Source organism: Podarcis liolepis (genome assembly GCF_965112155.1).
Source record: "Podarcis liolepis genome assembly, chromosome: 12".
Classification (NCBI taxonomy): Eukaryota; Metazoa; Chordata; class Lepidosauria; order Squamata; family Lacertidae; genus Podarcis; species Podarcis liolepis.
Window position 1 is genome coordinate 48,378,977 of NC_139563.1, and position 23,479 is coordinate 48,402,455.

The following is a 23,479-nucleotide window of genomic DNA, read 5'->3' on the forward strand; positions in this document are numbered from 1 at the left end:
ATGATGTCTCTGCTTTTTAAGATGCTGTCTAGGTTTGTCATTACTTTTCTCCCAAGAAGCAGGCATCTTTTAATTTCGTGACTGCTGCCTAACCTTAGAGCTCTGCTTTGAACTCCCAAAGCATGTACGGTAATCTGCAAACTGATCTATCCTTAAACTGTGTAGTGATGAAAGTCACTGGGAATACTTGAGCTGGGAGGTTGAATAGCCTGTATTCACATGTGGGAGCCGGGGCAGGTATTGGTTGGCATGTCCACCAGCTGCATGTAGGCCCTTACTCTACTTGTCTTAAGTGATAACACAAATGACTTTAATCGTAGCCAATGACATCATGCCAATTTAAATTCCTGCAAAACATAGATATTTTTTCCAACATGGTCAGCAATAATAGACATGCTCTCCCCTTCCCATCTACTGTCTGCTGTCTTGCCTCTCTGGCCAATTCTCCAGCTGTGGCCCATCCTAATAGAGGAATCTTCAGCACAGATGATGCCTTGACTACTGCAATGCTGCCTCATACATTAAGCATGTGAGAGGGAACATGCCTTCCTCGCTGCCTCACATAGTCAGAGCATCTCTGCAAAAGTGACTGAGCGCCAAAAGAATGTTGGCATGGTATATTAACTCAGCAGCAAATCTTTTTCTTCTTCTTAACCGCCAAGCTGTTTCCATTCACACAACTCAAAAAATAACCCCAGAACCTCTGCTCCTATGTCAGAGTTATTTAAACCTCAGAAGTAGGTGAGGCTATTTAAACATGAGCAGCAGCATGAGTAGCAATGATGTATTCTCTATTAGACTGCATAATGACTTCAAGCCAGCTTCTAAAGCAGTTATCTAGCATAAACGCCCTGCTTTCAACTATTCTGTGCCCATAGCTGACAGCAAACCCTGCCTAACCTCAATCCTTTTTCATTTCACACCTGTTCTGTTGAACAAAACACAATAGGCTTAATTGTAATTATGGTTAAAATTACTTTTGATACAAGTTGGCAATTTATAAATTGTTGTCCCACCATGCAAATCAAGTTTGTGGGCCCTCTTTTTAATTAACCCCCATCATATATAGGCAGGAGAATAATCCTTTGTAATGCAGAGATTTTTTTAAAAAAATTAAAGACTGAACCTATTCGTTTCTGAAGGGCAACCATTTCTAAAATGACTAAATGGATTAAAGCATAGTCATCATGAGCCACACAGTGAGCTCACAAATTCAGAATGCAACAAAGCACAACTTTTTTCATACAACACCAGACCTCTTCATCTTTTCAAGGCGTCACTGCAACCGTTTCTCTTCATTAATGCCTTTGGTCAGGAACTCACAATGGACCCTTTTCAACTAACCCTTGCATGGATTTCTCATCATCCACAGACCACACCTCATTCTCATGAGGAATGCTCACTTCCCAACCTATCTACACCCAAAATAAACTGAACACTGATAGTTGAGGGTCGCAGCAACACAAGGCCTCAGAGTTTGTGCTGACCACAGTTGAGCTGCCAACAGCAGGAGCAATGGTTTTTTTAAAAATAAAAATAAAAACAAGTTCAATGAAATCCTGCTCTTGAGCAAGTTTAAATTTGAGACTTGCTCAGCGCAGTATCTGATGCTCAGAAACAGCTAACAAGTTGTGTTCAATTGCTCACCTCTATCATCAACACTGTCTATCCTCCCTCCTTCCAAACTGACGTATGAACAATACAAGGGCATTTAATTTTTGAGCCCATTCGTTTTGAAAGGACATCCTTATTTTGCATGCTATTATAAGGAAATACATTACATAGCATAATCATGTGTGGTTCTCCAGTCTGCTGAAGAACCTAGTATGTACTCGGAAGGACCACATAAACCTTTCTGCACTTTTTATTTCATATGGTCCTTTTTCCTGTTTTGTATAATTTTCATTTAATTCTCCCCCTGCTTAGATCGTATCTGTTCCAAATATTTTCTATATTACAAAATTACAATTATTAAAAAGAAACTCCTGTCCATCATACATCCAATGGCCTACTCACATGCCCATCTGTGAAAACAGCCAGACTGGCAGGCTTAGAAGAAATTTAAAATTTATTTGCAGAAATATTGTAAAATTTATGAATGTTGAGGACATTGAAATGAATCGCAGGGGCTTTAGCAACAAAGTAAAATGTAAGATTGGATTAATAACAGATAAATTAATAGGATATGAATTTGCTGAATAAATCTTTAAAAGGGATACAAGAACGGGAGACGTGAGGAAGTCGGGAAAATAAGTTAATGGAAGATGAGAAATTAAGAAAGAGGGAATTTTTGTTTTGTGTTATTATATGTGTTTTTATCTCCTTTTTCTCTTCTTTTTTTTCTTTTTTCTTTTGATGTGATTAATGTTTGTATCTTTGTATTGTATTTTGTGATTTTGTATTTTCTTCGTTTTTGTATATTTTCTTGAATGTTTTTCTTTTATTGTGAAAACTTAATAAAATATTTATTAAAAAAAAAAAACCAGACTGGCAGGATTAGGGAGAGGGCATTTTCGGTGATGACTCTATTTGTGGGATGTTTTGCCCCATCAGTTGAAAGCCTTTAAGAACGTCTGCATTCTTTGCTGCTAGCTCAAAAATGGAAGGAAGGAGGAGTACCAACAAAAGAATGAATTGCAGGCAAAACTGATGGAGCATGCAGAAATGGCAAAACTGACAGGGAAGATCTGAAACCAAGAAGGTCAAGTATTTTAAAAAGACTGGAGTAAATTCTTAATTTCTTTAGAAGACCACTGTAAACAGTTAAAATCATTGGCAGGGATGTAATGACACTTGTAATGTTGAATTAACCACAGTAACTATGGACATACAACAGATGGACAATGGTAAAATATGCAGTAAATTTAATCTTAAATATGGAACCCATGGAGGGAAGGAGGGAGGTTTGACGGTTCAAAAGAACCTTTTAATGTTTGAAATGGTTTAAGTTAAAATGTATAAAATTGTGAAAAACCAATAATTAATAATAATTAATAAATAAGAACGCCTGCATTCTCTTAAACAGGATGCTTGCTCAGATTGTCGATCTTATGAAGTGGTTGTAGCTACAATTATTGATCAGCTCTTAGTGTTCTTGCCGGCCTTGATGTGCTTTTTGTGTTAGTGCTGGTTCTTATACTAACTTTTATTAATATTGCCGTATTGCTTTTTGAAGATTATCATTATTTATACTGTATGCTGATCAATGGAAGCTGTTGTGAGGAGGTTTTTCTCTTAAATACTTTTACAGTGGTACCTCGGGTTAAGAACTTAATTCGTTCTGGAGGTCTTTTCTTCACATGAATCCTGAGGTACCACTTTAGCTCATGAGGCCTCCTGCCGCTGCGTGATTTCTGTTCTCATCCTGAAGCAAAGTTCTTAACCCAAGGTACTATTTTCTGGGTTAGCGGAGTCTGTAATCTGAAGCATATGTAACCCGAGGTACTACTGTAATAGTAATATGAACAATAGTGTCGTGGTCAAGGTGAATAAAGGAAACAAGCTATTTCTTAAAACGAGGGCAACCCCTGACGAAAGAAACCCAGCAGAGAATGATTTGGTGCAAGGGTTATGTGCATTCACACAGCTTCTAAAAACTAGGAATCTTTGTATCCTCCACTTACTGCTGACAGTTCACATGTGTGTGCAAAAATATTGTGTGTCCTCCGCCCTGCGCTTGGTCATTATGAGTCTCTTCTTGCATCGAGGTTATAGTCCTCTATAATGCATCATAACAACAGCAGCTGGAAGCAAGACATGCACATCTGTACTAGTATTTTGTGCAACCCGCAATACTTGTTTACATGGCAGAATACAACCTCTGCATCTGAATGGACGGGCAGTTCATACATTCAGAGCCCTGGTAGAATGGCCACAATGTCTGAAGAGGAAAACAGAAGCAACTCAGAATTTTCACTTTGGTTTTCTAGTTGTAGGGCAATTTGTCCCCGCACAAAGATGCCTCTGTTCGCCTTTAGCATCATGTGGAAAGTAAATGCCTGACTTGCATCTTAGCTTCTGAACAAGGAATCTTTGGAGCAGAGCAGGACTGAAAACATGCCTTGTGAAAATATGCCTCGGCTCTTATCAGACTTGGTTTCTTCATCATAAATCACAAGAAAAGTTGTCACCGGGGAAAAACCCCACCTCATGAGGCCCACGCGTCAGTAATGGAAACTCGATCCTCTGAAATGATTCAAAATGCCAACAGTCCCAGCCACAACGCTAACAAAATCAACAACTTTATTTCAGCTTCCTGGCTTTCTGAAGCGCTCAAGAAAACTTGCAAAAAGAACAGTTTCTCATCATTTAAAAAATAATAATAAATTAAGTGAACTCTAGTCATTCTGAGTTACTAACAAGGCTGAAATGTCTGCTTGGGTGTGTCTGACTATCATGGTAGCTTCCTCATTAAACTCTTGCTAATGTAAGATTTTTCCCCATTGGACTTCAACTCGCATCATCACTGACCGTTGGTTATTACGCTGACTGAGAGTCCAAACACATCTGGAGGCTCCGCAGGTCATCAAGGAGTTAAAGTGAAGCAAATTGTTGGTTTCTACTTTATTGTATGTACACAAAATGCAGAAATGCATATTATATGCTCTCAGATTTAAGCCACAAGTAAAAGCATACTCTACATGCTGTAATATTCTGTGTAAACCAGGCATGTCCAAAGTCCGTGGAGGGGGGGGGCTAATCCGGCCCGCTAGTTGATTTAATCCAGCCCCCGTGGCAGTATATGTCCTGGGGTAAAATCCTTAAAAAAGCTCAGCAACTTTGGTCGGCCCTCACGCATGTTCACTTCATGAAATCAGGCCCTCTTTGAAAAAAGTTGGGGCACCCCTGGTTTAAACACAGGTAAGATTGGCTAAGAATAGACAGGGCCAGTGTTCGGAATTAGCCAAGTGCAGGCACATTTTGTGATTGGCGCGGGTCCAACTGCAACCACATGGCAACCTCTGGATACCAATTGTGGAAGGCAAAATGTCACTTAAGGAAGGATCTGAAATATATATTTTTTTGAAGCTTGAATTAGTTTTATTCTGGATTGGGATTTTTTAATGCTTTAATGTGTTGCAAACCGCTTTGAATTTTATTCTTCTTCAAAATAGGAATTGGTACAGAAATGCAACAAATAAAAATATATTTTTTTAAAATCCCAATGGGTTTTTAGCACCTAGACATTCCATTGGAGCCAGTGTTAGGAACTCGGATATATAAGCTAGGTGCCAAATGGCTGGTTAAACCAGGGTTACAGTTGCCAAAACAGAATGCCTTGTTGCCATTTTTGAGCCAGACGGCACGAAAGTTGTATTTTTCAATACAACTTTTGGGTTCCTGAAACTCATTCTGATTGTGGAGATAAAATATCACAGAGAGAATTCTACAGGCAGTGAGTGTGCTAGAGCAGGGGTCAGCAACCTTTTTCAGCAGGGGGCCGGTCCACTGTCCCTGTGACCTTGTGGGGGGCCGGACTATATTTTTATTGGGGGGGGGGATGAACAAACTCCTATGCCCCACAAATAACACAGAGGTGCATTTTAAATAAAAGGACACCTTCTACTCATGTTAAAACACACTGATTCCCGGACCGTCCATAGGCCGGATTGAGAAGGCGATTGGGCCTTCTCAGTCCAGCCCCCCACAAGGTCTGAGGGAGAGTGGACCGGCCCACTGCTGAAAAAGTTTGCTGACCCCTGCTCCAAGTGCTGAGCCAACTAGTTCCACAAATGCTCTCTTACAAGCCTTCTTGCAGGACATTTATGAAAATGACAACAAAGCAGCCCATATCACACAAGAACAATCCGTGGTTCTTTCTTCTAATCCAGTCATCAAAAACCTTGACTTCATTTGGCGTTTCCATCCTTTTGCCCTACCACACAGGGTTTAGCATGCATGTGGCATGCTAAATGCTGTGTGTTGCAGCTGAACTGGCAGGTAGTTTTAGCATGCTAGACCTCAAAAGAAATTGTCTGCATCTCAAATATTCTTTGGATTAGACTGCCTGTGTGTTTACACAGAAATGTACCTTAAACTTTGGTTTTTTCACAACATTGTGAAAGCAGGAGCTTTCCCCACCCCATTCTCTTCCTATCTTTAGTTCCAAATAAAAACAGCCTAAGAGTTAAAAAGGGACACTGGCAAGATGTAAACCTTCTGTTTTCGAATGTATTGCCTTTTGAAACTAACATACTAATAAAAGCTAAAATGCGGCAGCTAGACTGGTGACTGGGAGTGGCTGCCGAGAACATATAACACTGGTCTTGAAAGACCTACATTGGCTCCCTGTACGTTTTGGAGCACAATTCAATGTGTTGGTGCTGACCTTTCAAGCCCTAAACAGCCTCGGCCCAGTATACCTGAAGGAGCGTCTCCACCCCCATCGTTCTGCCTGGACATTGAGGTCCAGCTCCGAGGGCCTTCTGGTGGTTCCCTCTCTGCAAGAGAGAGGAACCAGGGAACCAGGCAGAGGGCCTTCTCGGTAGTGGCGCCTGTACCTGTGGAACGCCCTCCCATCAGATGTCAAGGAAATAAACAACTATCTGACTTTTAGAAGACATCTGAAGGTAGCCCTGTTTAGGGAAGTTTTTAATGTTTGATGTTTTATCGTGCTTTTAATGTTCTGTTGACAGCTGCCCAGAGTAGCTGGGGAAACCCAGCCAGATGGGCGGGGTATAAATAATCAGCGGCATAGCTAGCCACTCGGGTGCCCGGTTGCGGTGTGCGCATCCTGCAACCAGGGGCGGGGCGAGCCGCCCATGGGGGCGGGGCACGCTGCGTGGAGCCTCTCTGCTACCTCCCCCTCAACTGTAGGGTGGCTGAGGGAGAGTCGGTGGGCAGACGCAAGCCGAACACTGCTGTTTCAGGCAGCACGGAGCCTGCAGGCGCCCAAGCCGCCACATCACTCCCAGGAGAGTGCTGACCCCTGTGGTGTGTTGCCCAGTGCCAGCCTTGTTTAGTTACATTTGTTGATTGAATTTAAAAGTTTTATGATCCCAATTTTTAAAATTATTTTTTAAAACTTACATTTTTGTCATTTTGTCACACACACACACACCCCGGGTTGACACCCAGGGCAGACCGCACCCCCCGCGCCCCCTTCCTCTGCCACTGTAAATAAATTGTTATTATTAATAATAATAATAATAAATCATTTCAGCTACGACTTTCAAACCACTCATGTTTCCATTTCCTGATTTTCACAAACTAGGATGCAATTGCTGCACACAGACTTGCACTTGTAGATTGAGTAGATTTAGGCCTGCTCTGAAAATTCCCACATGCGCAACATACGCCAAAGTTATGGATAACTCAATGCTCCTATCGTGTTCAAAACCAATTCCGCCACTTACACTTAAATAACTATCAGGAGGTTAAAGGGGTGGGGACACAATATTCTACAGCGATGAATTTCTCAGTGTATTCCATGCAAATATATGTCATCAGGAAGCAATTCCTACGTTACATTTTCTTCATGGGTGTGCCTTTAGAATCACTAGACCAGAAAAGTACACATTGGGTTGGATCCAGACCCCGCCCCCAGCAGCAGCATCCCCTTAGTGGAGTTCTGCTCAGGAAAGCACGAGAAGGGCAGAGCAGAAAGGCCCTTTTTGCCACTCCCACCTGCAGCCTCCACCACAGCCTTTGAGGCTGCTCCAACTCTCAAAAGCACATTTTTAGGGGGCACGGGGGTGCGGGAAATGAGCACACATTGACTACTCCGCCACTGCCATTCCTTCTCTGGATCAAAAGACTTCTGTGGATGCAAAGAGTCCTGCCATTCATGTCTGGAACCCAGCCACAGAAAATATTCTTCCAGAAATTAAATGTATGTGGATTCCCCACCCCACACCAGGGAAGGAAAAAAGAGAGAGAGAGTGCGATCAAGATATTGCATTCTTTGCAGCTCCCGAAAAAAACAAACACAACGAGGATTTCAATTCCAAAAGAATGTTTCCCATGCTCTTTCCTTTGGCAGAATCGTTCTGAAAATAGCCCTATAGAGCAAAGCCTTATGTTGGAAGAGGCCTGGAGTCAACAGTATACATTTTCTAATATTTTGTCAGTGACGCTGCCCCCTACATCCTTCTCAGGCTTTTCCTGAGGTGGTGGGGGTCTATTATTGGATTCCAAGGGGACTTGAAGTAGCCTCAGCTTTCCTCTTTCCCACAAGTACGTTAATTAAAATAATCTTACACACCCACTGTCTAGACCGTCTGTTGCCAAAATTACTATTGTGTTTCATTACGTGCTTTCAAGGAGATCAAAGTAGACTGCTCGCAATGCTATTTAGTGAAGGGCAAAAGCCAAAACTCACTCCCCGAGTTTAGACGCGCTATATTGGTACACGTCTACTTCTCCAGAGCACATTTATACACTGTCATTCAGCCTGACCAGTTTCCACACAACGTGTAGCTTCACTCCTCAGAAAAGCAAAATCCAAGCTCACATGACCACTTCTTGACGCCAGGTGATTCTTATTCTGCGCAGATTGCATCATGCGCATGATTAGAAAGAAGACTGTCTGAAACAACTGCATCTTGCGCTCAGGACAATTTTTCAGCTTGCTGCTCCCCCCGCAAAACAACCAAACCTCAGCACAGATGAGCAACTGCATGCACAAGTAAAATCCAAAAGCAACTGTGTGAATTGGGGCCTAGCCTACCACTAATGTGGCTGTCCTCTGTGAATTCAGGCTTTCAGGTTAAGACAGAAAGTTCTAGGAAATAACTAATATTAAATCACAGTCCTTGCCTAATCTGGTATGCCCTAGTTTCAATTTTACCTAGACATGAGCTAAACTGTGCAACCCCACAAACTTCCTAATTACAAATTAGGATCTTCCTGAGATAAAGAAAATTTTGTTAAGACAAAATTGTTGTTAAGTCCATCACCAAAAGAAAGCTGGCGTAGCATAGTGGTTATGAACATTAACCTATGAGCAGGGAAATCCTCCTAAATTTAAATCTCAAGATCACTGATTGGCTTCTCTATCTATCATGTGGCGTTAACAACACAGGTCTACAGCTGGAGACCACAGGGAAAGACTTCTACTCTCATGTAAACTGCTAGAGACATCCAGCTTGCCACAGAATGCTGGAGAGGATGACAAACCTTGGGCCGACCCAAGGAGGCCATCCTTATGTTCTCAAGAAAATGATTTCCTGAAAATTCCTGGCAATTATAGGGCGGGAATTACATGCTTTCAGAAACCGAAGTTGTTGGATCACATCTCCCATCATCTGTGACCACTGGCCATGGTAGCTGGGCCTCATAGGGCCTGTAGTCCAACATCTGGAGGACAACATGTTGGCTACCCTGGCCCAGTAGTGTGGAGGGCACAGGGTGCAAAAATTGTTAGGGGCACAAAATTTCAACACCCAGTGCTGCCTCAATACAGCTGTGCACTTTCATTGCTGGGCTCCACTGAAAATGGCTTCTCCATGCAAAGCAGTCAAAGACCTCTGCAGATAACAGAATAACTCCTCTTTTCTTACCTCTGCGGCTGCAATCTACTGGGTGACATGAACACCGTTAGGCAGTTGAATGTGCACCCTCCCACCCACCCCTCCGCATGGTCCCCGGGTGCTGGCAGCCCTCGCTATGCCACTGCCCTGGCTTACCATATCCCTGTTAAGTGACAGCAACCGTAAGGCTAGGGAAAAAAATGTAAGTAGCAATGTGACGTTCTCTTATCTACTCACTCTTGGAAGCGTTTTAAATATAAGAATCAAGTAGGATAGAAGAGTGATGGATTCACTGTACTGATGCTGTTACAATTGGGACACTTAGCCCTATGATCTACCACTGGAAAAGTAAAAGAGGCATGTGTAATTAGTGGCAAAATTATCTCCCGTTTTCAATAAAGCCAGCAGCAGATCTGCCATTTGCGATCATACGGGCAACCTCTACTCATTAAGCTACAGGCCGGCTGTTCAGCTTCTCTAAAGGTCAGTGCCCCACCTGGCAAAGAAGTAAATGGAAAAACACATAAGCTACTACTGTCAGAATTGCACAATGAGCATACCATGATAACAGATTCAAAGCCTCGTCAAGAACGTGCCCTAATGAGAAAACACCAAATATGCTGAGCACCTGCTAGTAGAAAACCAAGAAAACCAAGAAGGATGACTAAGTAAGGTGAGCCAACGGTCCAATTACTTCTTTAACCTGTGGCAGCCTGGGCACTGAATCTAACTGGGCACACTCAGCTGGTTTAGTGGCAAGGGAGCAAGTAAATCCTCTTGCATGTGAGAGGCTGCAGAAGAACAAGGCAAAGGACACGCATCGTGAAAGTGCCCCACAGAATCGGTTTTGGCCCAGATGGCTGCCCCATACACAAAGTCTGGGGTTCGTTCAAAAGGGCACCCTCTCTGGGGAGCATTCTCAGTTTACATGCTGACCCATTTCTACTGTTCTATATCAACCCACCTCTTCCAGAGAGTGGGGAGCATGAGAGGTAGCCACTTTCCTTGGTAACAGAGCAGCAGGGACGAGACTTGACTCCTCGCCCCATCAACCGTTCAGAGCAACCCACAAGTTAGTTGCCGACGAGGGACAATTTCCCAACAATTCTTCTTAAATCCTAGTACTTTGGGGTTCACCGGGTGATGAGCTTGGTTGCCTAAACAGAATACAGCTTAAAAGCAATACAGTATTGTACAAGATACAATATTATCTGGCCTTGGTGCCATGATCCTTGATTCACTTCCATGGAACTAAAGGCCACTTACAACTGGCCAGCTTCTTACACACAGCATTTTTCCAGGTTGTCACCCAAACAGGCAACTGCTTTGGGTAAACCTAGTCAGCCTTTTCGAGGCGAGAACGAAACACTATTTAATCAATTTCCCCATCAGATTATTTTAAAGCCAGTGATTAAAATAATAATAGCTATAATCCGACACACAGCATAAATTAACTGCAGCCACTGAGACATTAAAATTGGTATATCAACTTGCTTCTAAAATACGCTTCCCATTCCCTTTTTCCCTAGCTTATCATTTTCTACTGAAGTTTTTACATTAAAATTGTAGCTTTCGGTAAACATAATTTGAAAAGTATTAGCTGCTCCCCATGATTACTGACACTGAAAAGAACAACACAAGAAATATGCCTGCAGGTGCAAAATACCGTAGCATTTATCAATGAACGTATAAATAAAAATCCAATGCGCTGTTAAGTGTAAAAACACATATACCTACCAAAGTAGTCAGCCTTTGGACAAACATCCATCTCCTGCTCCAGGCGCTGGGTAAGAGCTTCTAATTTTAATTCAGCTGTGGATGGCCCCTGTTCCTGCTGAGGAAGGAGTGTCTGGCAGGGTAACTTTATTTTTGCAGAAGCGGTGGTTTCTTGGTGACCAGAGTCATGCCGCAGAGTGGCGGTGCCCTCTTTAAAAGGAGATTTCGGAACATCAGAAATCATTGGCCCATGAGATGTTGAGCAGATGGAATTCTGCTCGGGACTTATGCCAGACCCAGCACAATTGAGCCTGTGATTTTGACCGTGGACTACAAAATGACCTGTCGGTTTCGGATGAGTGTTAGTTTGCTGATAATCTACACTTGGAGGTAGGGGAGCAGGAAGGAGGCCGGAAGCTGAAGGCTGAGTACTGTCACTATGCCTCGACTGAATATTGCCATTGCTTTTGTTTGGAGTACCAGAAGCCCACAATTCAATACCACAGTTTGGGTTAAAATCATCAGATCGATTGGAAGGGCGTCCAGAGAATGACGGAGACCTCTGCTGCGAATATTCCGCAGGCAACTCATCACCAAACCCAGCGGAAGAGGACAACGGGGTACAGGCCTTAGAGAAAGACGATGATCTCGGGCAACCTGGATTCGGCTCATAGCTTTGGCTAAGCCCCGGGCCTTCGCCACTGCTTTCCTGACTTCCATACCCGCTTTCTGAAGACCTGTAGGAGTTTCGTGGCTGCTGATATGAATGGAGATCTGCCTGAGGTTTCGTAGGACTTCTCTGCAACGACTCGTCATGATTAACGTTGGACCATAAATGGGGGCCCATGCTGGATTTCAGGCTGGGAAACTTGCCAGCATCTCTTCCCCAACTTTGAAGGCTTGCCCGGTTATCACTGTTATTGGGCTCCTCATGAGAAAGAGAACAAAAAGATGTCTTAGGATTACATGGGTTCAGCTGACCTGCTCTCTGATAACTATGTCCTCCAGAAACGTCTGAACCCTGGAGACTTTCACTGTATCCATAATCATCGCTGGACCTCTTGTCATCCTGGTATAACTTTGCTCGCTCTCCATCAGCATGCGCTTGGGGCTGGTTTAGGAAGGCAAGTTGATGGCCTGCACACACGGTTGACGGTGTAGCCAGAGGGGGCTTTGCTATATTTTCTCCTGAATGAAGTTTATTTGTTCCTGCAGTGCTTCTAGCCACAGGGTGGCCTGGGAGCAGATGCTGAATCCCAAAACCAGCCCCGCCATTTGGAGCCCCCGAGGCCGAGTTCACCAATTCCTCTTGTTCTCGCTGTTTCTGAAGGTGAATTTTGGCCATTTTTGTAGCAAAAACCCTCCTCGTTTCTTCAAATTCTGGGTTGTTCCCAACCGCTTTGTCTACTCGAAAGAGCCCATCCTTGGAGGCTTCATACATATTGAGATCTTCTATAAATTTACTCGCCTCCAGACCCAGGTCATCGTATTTGTCCATTTTGTAAAGATTCACTTGTGCCTACAAACAAGCAGGATGGAAAAACCAAAGCAATGGTATTTTAAGTGTTCAAGTCTGCTCAAGATTTCCACTCAGCAACCAATGGGGCTACTTAAGGCATCCAAAACATCCCATGTAAAACGTAATTAATATTTTTTATGAGAAAAAGTAGAAAAACAACAATAACGCAGGTCCCCAAACCTGTTCTTAAAACGTTTCGTCTTCCTCAGGTTATACAAGATAACTAAGTGCAGAGGGTATCCCCTCAAAAATGGCAAGATCCAATTCTTTGTGCTTTTAATCTGACAGAAATGTTTCTTCAGGCTTCCCCCGCTTTTATTCACTTTGGTGGAAAATACTGAAATAATAAATAGAGGGAAAAGGGGTGTTTTAGCACAAATTTCACCAAAACTCACACATTCTCTCCCCTGCTACTGCTAGAGAAGATTACCTCTTGGGCTAACCTTGGGGGCAGACAAACTGTGGGTCAGCAAGTGTTGTTTGGGGTCAGGTCAGGGTGGTGCAAGGAAGTTTCTAAACAGAGGATCTCTCGTGGATGCTTTTAGTTGAGATTCTTGCATTGCAAGGGTTGGACTAGATGACCCTGGGGGTGGGGGGATCCCTTCCGCCCTTGAGACACTCTAGGGTACCCACGGGGTCGCCGTGCGTGGAGTAAACAGGAAAAAGCCCTCCAACCAGAGGAAACAGGAGCAGCTTCGGGGAAGCCGCGCGCAGGTTCCTATCCACTGTGGAGGAAGGAAGGAAGGAAACGCGCGCTTTCCAGATTCCGGCCCCGCCAAAGCAGAGGGGAAACCTTCGCCACTCCTTCGCCGCCCACCCACCCAACCCGACTCAAACTTGGGAAAGGAGATTTCTCTCCTCGCCACCCCGCCTTCCTCAAGAATGTCCCCCTCCTTCCCGCTCCCTCTGGGGGGAAAGAGGCCACTTGGAGCAGCGCGCGCGCGCAGACCTTTTACGCGCAAACTTTTTACGCGCGGAACTTCTGCTCGCTTGCTAGTTTGCGCGCAGGCAGCGGGCAGCGCCAACCCTTTGCTGCGCTGCTTCTCCGCCTGACTCACTCACCCGAGGGCGGACTCCGCCTGCTCTGTGGGGGGAGACGAGCTTCTCGCCTTCCTTCCCCCCCACCGACGAAAAGTTCTCGCGGGGAGGACGGCGCGCTGCTTCTCCTTCGCCAAGGGCCGTGGCGCCGCCGCCGCTCGCCTTTGCTCTCCGCGCAACCGCGAGGTTTCCTTCCTCCCTTCCGAGGCGCCGCTCTTTTCGGGCCGCCGAGGCACTTCGGCCTCCTCCTCTTCCCTTTCTCGCTCGCTCGACAACCCCTCGCCTTCCCGTGCCAGGCTAGAGGAGGAGGCGGGAGGAGGAGGAGGAGGAGCCCAGGCCGGCGGGGAGGAGTTGCGAACAGGTCTTTGCAACGTGGTTGAAAGGGAAAGAGAGAGCGAGGGAGACCCGCGTTAGTCAGCGCTGGAGCGCGACCAAACCCGCCCTGCTCTCCGCCCAGCGCTTGCAGCCTCCAGCCTCGGGTGATTTACTCGGAGCCAGCACGGGAAACGGTTCTCAGTGCCCGTCCCGAAATACTATCAGCAGCAGCAGTAGTCTCTGCATGGGTGGCGCTCCTGCCTTCAAAACAACCCTGCGAGGTAGTCCGGGCTGAATGGCGGGTGCCTGGCTCGCTGTCAGTGGCCGCTGACACTTAACTCAGTGGTTCTCCAAGGGTGGCAAATGACCCTGGTGTGGCAGGAGGGGATGGCAAGTGTGGCAGGAAGATTCAAGGACAACCAAAGAAACGTTTAAACATGTCGGTGCAGTGTAAACATGTCTGGCGTCACTCCGAATATGGATAGGTATCTTTCCAAAATGAGAGCCGAGAGCACCAAGGGATAACTGTAGACAGTCACAGGGAGTTGTTCCTGTTTTCCAATGTATTTCTTAACAATAATAATAATTTAAAAATTGGTGTGGCGCAAGCAGATTTTTATTATATAAATTCAATAAATAAATAAATAATGACCTGATTTACCGTATTTTTCGCCCCATAAGACGCACCGGCCCATAAGACGCACCTAGATTTTTGGGGGGGAAATAAAGGAAAAAAATTTTATTTCCCCCCCAGGTGCGCTGCGCTACACCAGGAGCTTGGGGCGTGCGGAGCTCAGCGCGCCCCAAGCTTCTGCGTGCAGGCAAGGTCTCCGCTAGTGTGGGAGAGCCGGGCGCCTCTCCCAGGGCTAGAGGACCCCTGCGCTAATCCAGAAGCTTGGGGCAAGCTGAGGTCAGCGCGCCCCAAGCTTCTGCGTGCCGGCAAGCAGTCCGCTAGCCCTGGGAGAGCCGCGGGGCTCTCCCAGGGCTAGCGGATCGCTGCGCTATACCAGGAGCTTGGGGCGTGCTGAGCTCAGTGCGCCCCAAGCTTCTAGGTGCGCGCAAGCAGTCCGCTGCCGCCCCAAGCCTGGCGCACCCGGCAGGAGGTCCCACCGGGTGCGCCAGGCTTGGGGCGGCAGCGGACTGCTTGCGCGCACCTAGAAGCTAGCAGTCCGCTGCCGCCCCAAGCCTGGCGCACCCGGTGGGACCTCCTGCGGGTGCGCCAGGCTTGGGGCGGCAGCGGACTGCTAGCTTCTAGGTGCGCGCAAGCAGTCCGCTGCCGCCCCAAGCCTCGCGCACCCCCTGCCGGGTGCGCCAGGCTTGGGGCGGCAGCGGACTGCTTGCGCGCACCTAGAAGCTAGCAGTCCGCTGCTGCCCCAAGCCTGGCGCACCCGGTGGGACCTCCTGCGGGTGCGCCAGGCTTGGGGCGGCAGCGGACTGCTAGCTTCTAGGTGCGCGCAAGCAGTCCGCTGCCGCCCCAAGCCTCGCGCACCCGGTGGGACCTCCTGCCGGGTGCGCGAGGCTTGCAGACACTCGCCCGAAGCAGGGGGAGCCCTCCCGAGGGCTCCCCGTGCTTCGGGCGACAGGCTGCCGCCCCAAGCCTCGCGCACCCGGTGGGACCTCCTGCCGAGGGCGCGAGGCTTGCAGGCATTCGCCCCATAAGACGCACCCCCGATTTCCTCTTCATTTTTGGAGAGGAAAAAGTGCGTCTTATGGGGCGAAAAATACGGTACATCCTATGCCCTTTTAAAATGAGTTTTTTGTGGGGGGGCTGTTGGGTTGTTGTTTTTATTTTTATTATGCATTTTGTGGTTTTATATCTTGATTTTATTCTGTGAACTGCCCTGAGACCCCCCAGGGTTTAGGACGGTATCTAAATTAAATAGATAAATAAATAATATTCCAAAAGTTTGGCCCAGAGAACAAAGTTTGAGAACCACTGCACTAACAAGGCGCTGCTTTTGAGCACATGCAAGCAATGTTTCCTTCCCTCGTGTTTTCTATCCATAAACAGCATTTTTATGGGGGCAGAATTAGTTGCACTGACTTCCAAATCCAAAAGGGCAGGGGGGTGGTTTCCCCCCAGCTGGAGCTCACTAGAGCTCAGCTCCTGCGCCTCTCAGGTGAGTGCCATTGGCTTTCTAAGAGAACAAGGGATAAGTCTGTCGTGAGCACCTCTTTTTCTAGAAAAATAGCCCTGCAAAAGGGTATAGGTGAATGTGAAGCTAAAGACCAAGACCAAGATGACAGTCCACCAAGGTCTTGTGTTGAGCATGCTGTTTTGTGGAAGGGAGTTGTGGGCAACCTGACACCCACCAGGAGCAACACATATTGTTCATGAAGTGTGAAGAGACATTAGTGTCTCTTTTGGAAGTGCCTGGGGCATATGCTGCCCAGAGACCATCCGAGTCATGCCCCCTGACCCAAGGTCAGAAATTATAATTCACACTGCTTCAGTTTATAGTAATTAGTAAAGCTTTCATTCCTTAAAACACAAGCAGGGACCCTGGAGCCTATGGACCAAGTTAGGATTGGTACAGGCCCCAATTTGGCCTATGAGGCCATTTTTTTCCAAACTGCTCACCTGCCCTACAGTTGATGTCATTGATATGTGACTTCAGGTGTGGGGTAGGTAGAGACATGGATGCAAAGGAACAAATAGGAACCTCTTGATTGTTCCCTGCCCAAAATGGGAACTCCAGTACAGCTGCTCCCACCAGGGCTTGCTGTCAGCACAAATATATGTTTTTATTTATAATAAAAATATTATAATCCTCAGTTCAGTAAAAAGATCTCCACGTGCTTTATGTAAACCCAGCAAAAATACAAACAATTTAATATTTTCCCTAAAAACTAGGTTAAAACAAAGCGCAAATCACAAATAAAACAGAGAATTTTCATTTGCCCAAACAAGACTTGAATATGCCAAACTAAGCTCTCAGTATGACAGCCCTGAATCTGTTTGTGTTTACCTATTATTTCTAGAGAAACTGTAATTAGAAAAAACGTGCTATAGGTTTTTCCCAAAAGAAAGCTGTATGGCAGGTCATTAAGGCTGCAATTCTATAGTCACACATGAATTTGAGTCCCCTTAAAGTCAATGGGACTTACTTCTGGGTAGACAGGTACAGGATTGTACTGAAATATCCACATTTTACACACTAGGGAACTGTGAGCGTTACTTGTGCAAAGCTGAGCAGAGATTTGAATGACTAGGTCACCTATGTTCTCGTTATTCTTTTGGCTGGTTCCCATATTCCCTTGTACTTTTATTTTTATGGACATGACATTTTGCCAAGTACAAAGCATCAGACAAAATGTTCTGAGTGCATTCTGTCTATAGTAAGAAAGCCCTGTGTTTCTCTCACATTCTGTCTACATGCTTGATTCCCTAGTGGCTAGAGAACAGTTTCTCTCTCTGTCTCATGACATTAGAACTCATAGATATCCAATGAAACTGAATGTTGGAATATTCAGGATAGAAAGTACGGTACTTATTCAGGCAGTGTAGTCAAACTGTGGATGGCCACAAACCTGGATGACTTTAAAACAGGATTAGACAAATTTGTGGAGGAGGGGGTTATCAATACCTAACACGATTCAGAGCGGGCCCCTTCCTTGCCCCCATGACACCCTTTGATTCTCAGTTCAACCATCAAGTAAGGTTGGCTAGATCCTTGCTCTGCCTTGTTCCTGATGCAAATCTTCACTCATCCCTTCTTTGCTGGGGAAGGCACCATATTGTGGTTCGCCTCAGGTGCCAAAATGTACAGTGGTGCCCCGCAAGACGAATGCCTCGCAAGACGGAAAACCCGCTAGACGAAAGGGTTTTCCATTTTGGAGGTGCTTCGCAAAACGAATTTCCTATGGGCTTGCTTCGCAAGATGAAAATGTCTTGCGAGTTCCTGCGGGTTTTTTCCCCTTTCCCCCCCTTTTTCCCAAGCCGCTAAGCCGCTTATCAGCTGATCCTAAGCCACTAAGCCGCTTAACAGCTGATCCGCTAAGCCGCTTATCAGCTGATCCGCTAAGCCGCTTAACAGCTGATCTGCTAAGCCGCTTATCAGCTGATCCGCTAAGCCGCTTAACAGCTGATCTGCTAAGCCGCTTATCAGCTGATCCGCTAAGCCGCTAAACCGCTTATCAGCTGATCCGCTAAGCCGCTAATAGCGCTAATCCGCTAAGGCGCTAATGGGCTTGCTTCGCAAGACGAAAAAACCGCAAGACGAAGAGACTCGCGGAACGGATTCTTTTCGTCTTGCGAGGCACCACTGTATTGGGCCAGTGCTGGGACCAACACTAAGAGTATATTGCATTGACAATGCCATATATTGCAATGGGCTGATTCCATGTGCATGTTCATTATGATTGATGCATCCTTTATCAAATTCCGCAGAAATGCAATCGCTCTTTAACAGATTTCTAACTGAGTCAGCTCATATGCCCATCATCAGATAACCAAGGAAAGGAAGGGATAAAAAATTAACAGCTCCAACCTAACCATGTCTACTCAGAAGTCCGATTGAATTCAGTGGAGCTTACTCCAAGGTAAACTGAGTTAGGGTTGCAGCCAGAGCTGTAATCCAAAACAAATGTGGTATATATGCATGTCTGAATTGATCCTGTCATGTCCAGATGATAAAACCGTGTTTTGAGAAATAAAGCAAGTATTTCCTTCAATATATAAGCAAATTATGAGTGTGCTCAGTGTGCAAACATGCTTGTTTATTTTTCCCATCTGTTATGTACTACTCAGCAGTATTTTGTTTCACAGAATAATTGCTGCCCTTAAATCAAACATTACTGATTTTATTAAGAAACCTGCCTGATTAATCAGACTGAGGCTTTGAACAAAGGAATTTCCCATGCACAGAATTGCTAATGGCAAATAATGGAGGGAAGGAAGAAAAAACCCAGCAACCACCTGGTTTAATCCTGCTCCAAGTTGTCTAGAGAACAAAGCTGCCTGCAGGACTGTGCTTGAAAACCACGAGGACGTTTAGCGCCCTCTGTGAATCTGTCTCAGTGGAAAAAATGAAGCTGATGTCTGCACAACTAAAACGAAACCTCACCAGACAAAAGATCCTGCTCAAATATATATAAAGACAAATACAACAATTGTAAGCAACTCTGAAAAGTTCTTGGGACAATTTCCATCACACACACACAAAACACTTTTGTGCACAGATGTAGCAGCATAGCATATGACAGAAGAAAACCGGCTTGTGAGGAACATGACAAAGCAGGGGTAGATGCCCTCTAGAGCATCTACCAAAGGTAGATTACAGTTTCTGTTATCTGGTGTTGGTGGGAGTTCTGTCCCAACAACATATGGAAATCACCACATTGGCTACCCGTGATCTTAGGGAAGACAGGATAGAAAAGGGATACCCCATCTCATCTGACAACCGCACTACGATTCCAATCCAATCCAAGAGGAAAGGCCAGGTAGCTCCAAACCTATTTTATCCTTGCCAAACATGAGAGCATAAATAGGAACTAGCAGCTGTCAGAAGCAGAAAGATTCCGGATTTCGGTGGGTTGATGAATCAGGTTGCCATAAAGCTTCATATATGCTTTGTGAAGTTTTACCTGAAAGTACTAAAGGCACGCACAGGTATTGAGCAGTTTGCAAGGGCTGATCATCTTTAATAAGTTCTGATGGATTTTGACATTAAAAGACCTGGCGTTTTAATAAAGTGCGGTGCAGCGAACATAGGAGAAATGTCTGCTGTTATAAACCTCAACACATCTTTCCCTGCTTTACTGTTTTTAGCTTCAAGCATGCAATTTCTTCTAACACCTTGCCACCCCTACCCTTCAAGTCTGAGCAATTTGTTCCAAGAAATTGCAACACAGAATTTATCTTGCACCTGCCTTGCCCTTCACCTGTCCAGCCTGCTCTTTTACCTCCAGCCTGCCCATTACTGCATCTTCTGCCCCAGGCTTTAATTCCTGTTTACTTGATCCGATACCTGACTCCCAGCCCACGCACAGCCACAAGGCCTGCCTCTGGGCCAGTGTTAGAAACTGAGATATGAAAGCTAGGAGCTAAATGGCACTTTAAACCTAAGTTATGGGTGCAACAACGGAATGTCTAGGCACACTTATGTTTATAACAATAAAGCAAAGCTGAAAATGAATAAACTGCAGCTAAAATATTTTGTTCGTTTTTCACATGGTCCAGTCCTTCCCCTGCCCCACCCCCCCATATATTCTTAAGTGGGTCTCTTCTCCAGTCTTCAGCTGGACGTGGGAAGGCAGAAAAAAGGCCCTCCTTTCCTCCCACTCTGCAGTTTTAATCTGAAATCTTAGGTGCCCAGACCTCAGAAACGGCTCGCGCTAATGTACAGTGGTACCTCGGGTTACATACGCTTCAGGTTACACACTCCGCTAACTCAGAAATACTGCTTCAGGTTAAGAACTATGCTTCAGGATAAGAACAGAAATCGGGCTACGGCGGCACGGCAACAGCAGCAGGAGGCCCCATTAGCTAAAGTGGTGCTTCAGGTTAAGAACAGTTTCAGGTTAAGAACAGACCTCCGGAACGAATTAAGTACTTAACCAGAGGTACCAGTGTAATATCTTGTCGTAAAAAGCACCTAAAACAATGAGAGTTTTGAACACTGCTCTGGACTGCAGGTCCTCCCCCCAGCTTCTTGCTCACCAAACAGCAAACTCTGCCCTCAAACTATCTAAGAGAGAGAAGGGGTGCCACCCATTTGTCATCTGGTACAGAGCCCCCTTTTTCTTGGTTCTCTTAATGGTCCACCCTGCTAGACGCTCCACTTGTTAGGATTATAGGCATTAGAAACCTGGCACCCACAAACCCGTAATAGTATTAACGAATGTTGCTAGTGTGGCACAATGCTGCAACCATTGCAATTTGTTATTTATTGGCAGAACAAACATGGAATGTATGTTCCAGCCACAGTTAAGCCCATTATTTCAATCATCATCTTCGTTATTTTAATTTGTTGATGTATTTTTTTTTTCTTTCTTTCATGACCTTGCCCCCCCCATGACATACAAATGACTTAAATAAATAAAAATAAAAATTATCAGGACTTCTACAGGTTTCGGGTGTGGCTCATGGTGGCCCCAAAGGCCCCATACCACACAAATTATTGGAAAATCTTCAGGGGCAGCAGGAAGCTGCTGACCCACCAACAGACTTCCTGTTGTATGTGTTTACTTCATTGGGCAGAGAGATTATATTGCCAGGCACTCAAATACAAGAGTGGCTTAGCGATTTGCATTTGGCAATAAAAGGCTTCTATTGAGAAACTGGTTCTTCCACAAAAGCAGCAGGACTAATGCCACAGACTGAGCGATTTCTTCAAAGGTGCACATAAAAAAAACTAAGCAAGCAGTAGAGTAATTACACATTTTTTTTTCTTACTCCGAAACAACTAAGAATAGGAAGGGAAAGCAAGCTTCTTCCATAAGCGGAATGCCTTCTCCTCCACCCCCACAACGCTCAGGAAACACTTTTCTTTCTTCCCTGCCACAAAACCCGAACAGAGGATCTTTACATTTCCGAGGAGAACAGGGGCATGTCATGGTTTAAAAATAGCCACCATCAGGGCACACAGAAAGGCAAATTAGATGAAAATGGAGATCCTGTCTCTTGAGCTTCCTTTTATAAAACAGCAGGAAGGGCTGGGGGGCTGGGACCATAGCTCAAGGGGAGAGGGGCTAAACCCTTATGCTCCCAGTGCCGTTTTCCTGAGGTGAATTGCTGCTGCCGCCCCACAAATAGGCGCCATATTTTTCGTTCTATAGGATGCACCTGACCATAGGACGCACCTTGTTTTAGAGGGGGAGAACAAGAGAAAAAAAAATCTCCCCCTCTCTGCTCAGCACCCCTTCAGTGAAGCCGCAGGAGAAACGGAGCCCCTTCCATTTCTCCTCCCGCTTGGCTGAAGGGGCGCTGCGCAGCTCTCCCTCTCTGCTGAAGCCAGGAGAGTCTTGCTCTCCCGGCTTCAGCAAAAGGAGCCCGAAGCCTCCAGAGCGCAGCAGGACCTCCCGCAAGACTCTCCTGGCTTCAGCGAAAGGAACCTGAAGTCTCCGGAGCGCAGCGGGAACTTGTGCTGCGCTCCGAAGGCTTCAAGCGGCTATCCCTGAAGCCTGGAGAGCGAGAAGGGTCAGTTCGCACCGACCCCTCTCACTCTCCAGGCTTCAGCGAAAGCAACCCGAAGCCTCCGGAGCACGGAAGGAGCGCTCCCTCTGCGCTTCGGAGGCTTCACGTTGCTATCGCTGAAGACAAGGAGCCTGCATTCGCTCCATAGGACGCACACACATTTCCCCTTAATTTTTGGAGGGGAAAAAGTGCGTCCTATAGAGCGAAAAATACGGTACCTGCTCAATTTGGTAACATACAGAGGTACACAACACAGGTGCTGGCTCAAACAGGACAAATAGCAGCAGTTGATGGGAAGCGGTGGGTCGCATCCAACTAAGTTTTACTCAGAGTAGACTTATCAAAATCAGCAGGCCGGATGTCTGTTGATCCAGGTGGGTTTGAGTAAAACTTAGGGCTCATCCAGACTTCCTCCTGCCACTTTCCCTTGGGAAAACTTGCTGTTTACCGCTGAACCGGAGCAAACAATAACTGGGTTTTCTCCAGTTTGATGTTCACTCAATTTTAGCGCTAAATATTGGGTTTTCTGGGGGAAATGGTGGGCCATAGGCAAAACTGCATGGTAAAGGTAAAAAGGTAAAGGACCGCTGGATGGTTAAGTCCAGTCAAAGGTGACTATGGGGTTGCAGTGCTCATCTCGCTTTCAGGCCGAGGGAGCCGGCGTTGGTCCACAGACAGCTTTCCAGGTCACGTGGCCAGCAGGACTAACCCGCTACTGGCACAACAGGACACCGTGATGGAAACCAGAGAGCATGGAAATGCCGTTTACCTTCTCGCCGCAGCAGTACCTATTTATCTACTTGCACTGGTATGCTTTCGAGCTGCTAGGTTGGCAAGAACTGGGACAGAACAATGTGGGGATTCGAACCGCCAACATTCGGATCATCAAGAGGCTCAGTGGTTTAGATCACAGCGCCATCCGTGTCCTAAAACTGCATGGACCTATGCCTACAAAGTGCAGAACAAGCAGAAAGCAGCTTGGAACTATGCAGAAGTCTGGAACACAGAACAAGTGGAAGTGTGGACAAGCAACCCAATTTATAGCAGCAAAATGCCATGTGGGGAAAGGATAAAAACCTTTCCCTCCCAATGCTCTCCCTCATGACTATTTTTTCTAAATTACCTTTTAATCAACAGGGCCTCCAATTGTAATCCAGTGTCTTGTCTAGTCTGTCCTATAGCTACACTAAGCATGTGACATGATGCCACATAAGTGTGCATTACAATATTTTTACTTTGATATTTAATTTTGGTTTTGCTTGTTTTGCTATGGACTATTTATAA

The 23,479-nt window shown here is 45.7% G+C and overlaps 1 protein-coding gene and 1 long non-coding RNA gene across 7 annotated transcripts in view; one reads left to right on the top strand and one right to left on the bottom strand.

The window, feature by feature from the left end:
* Positions 1-14,127, bottom strand: part of LIMD1 (LIM domain containing 1) — a 43,411-nt gene extending 29,284 nt beyond the window's left edge. For 2 of the 6 annotated variants that reach the window (XR_014517672.1, XM_083468165.1), the window contains exons 1-2: positions 13,768-14,042; positions 11,208-13,042 (exon numbers count right to left, since the gene is read on the bottom strand). Coding sequence is in view for 2 of the 6 variants with exons in the window: in XM_083468165.1 (XP_083324291.1) it covers positions 11,208-12,684 (1,477 nt within the window). In the remaining 4 variants the exon portion in view is untranslated. Of the gene's footprint in view, positions 1-11,207; positions 13,043-13,767 lie in introns of all 6 variants that reach the window. The other 4 variants (XR_014517670.1, XR_014517671.1, XR_014517673.1 and 1 more) reach the window with 4 other exon arrangements.
* LOC310690099 overlaps positions 1-23,479 on the top strand; it is a 66,874-nt gene that overhangs the window by 23,117 nt on the left and 20,278 nt on the right. The gene's annotated exons all lie outside the window — the stretch shown is intronic.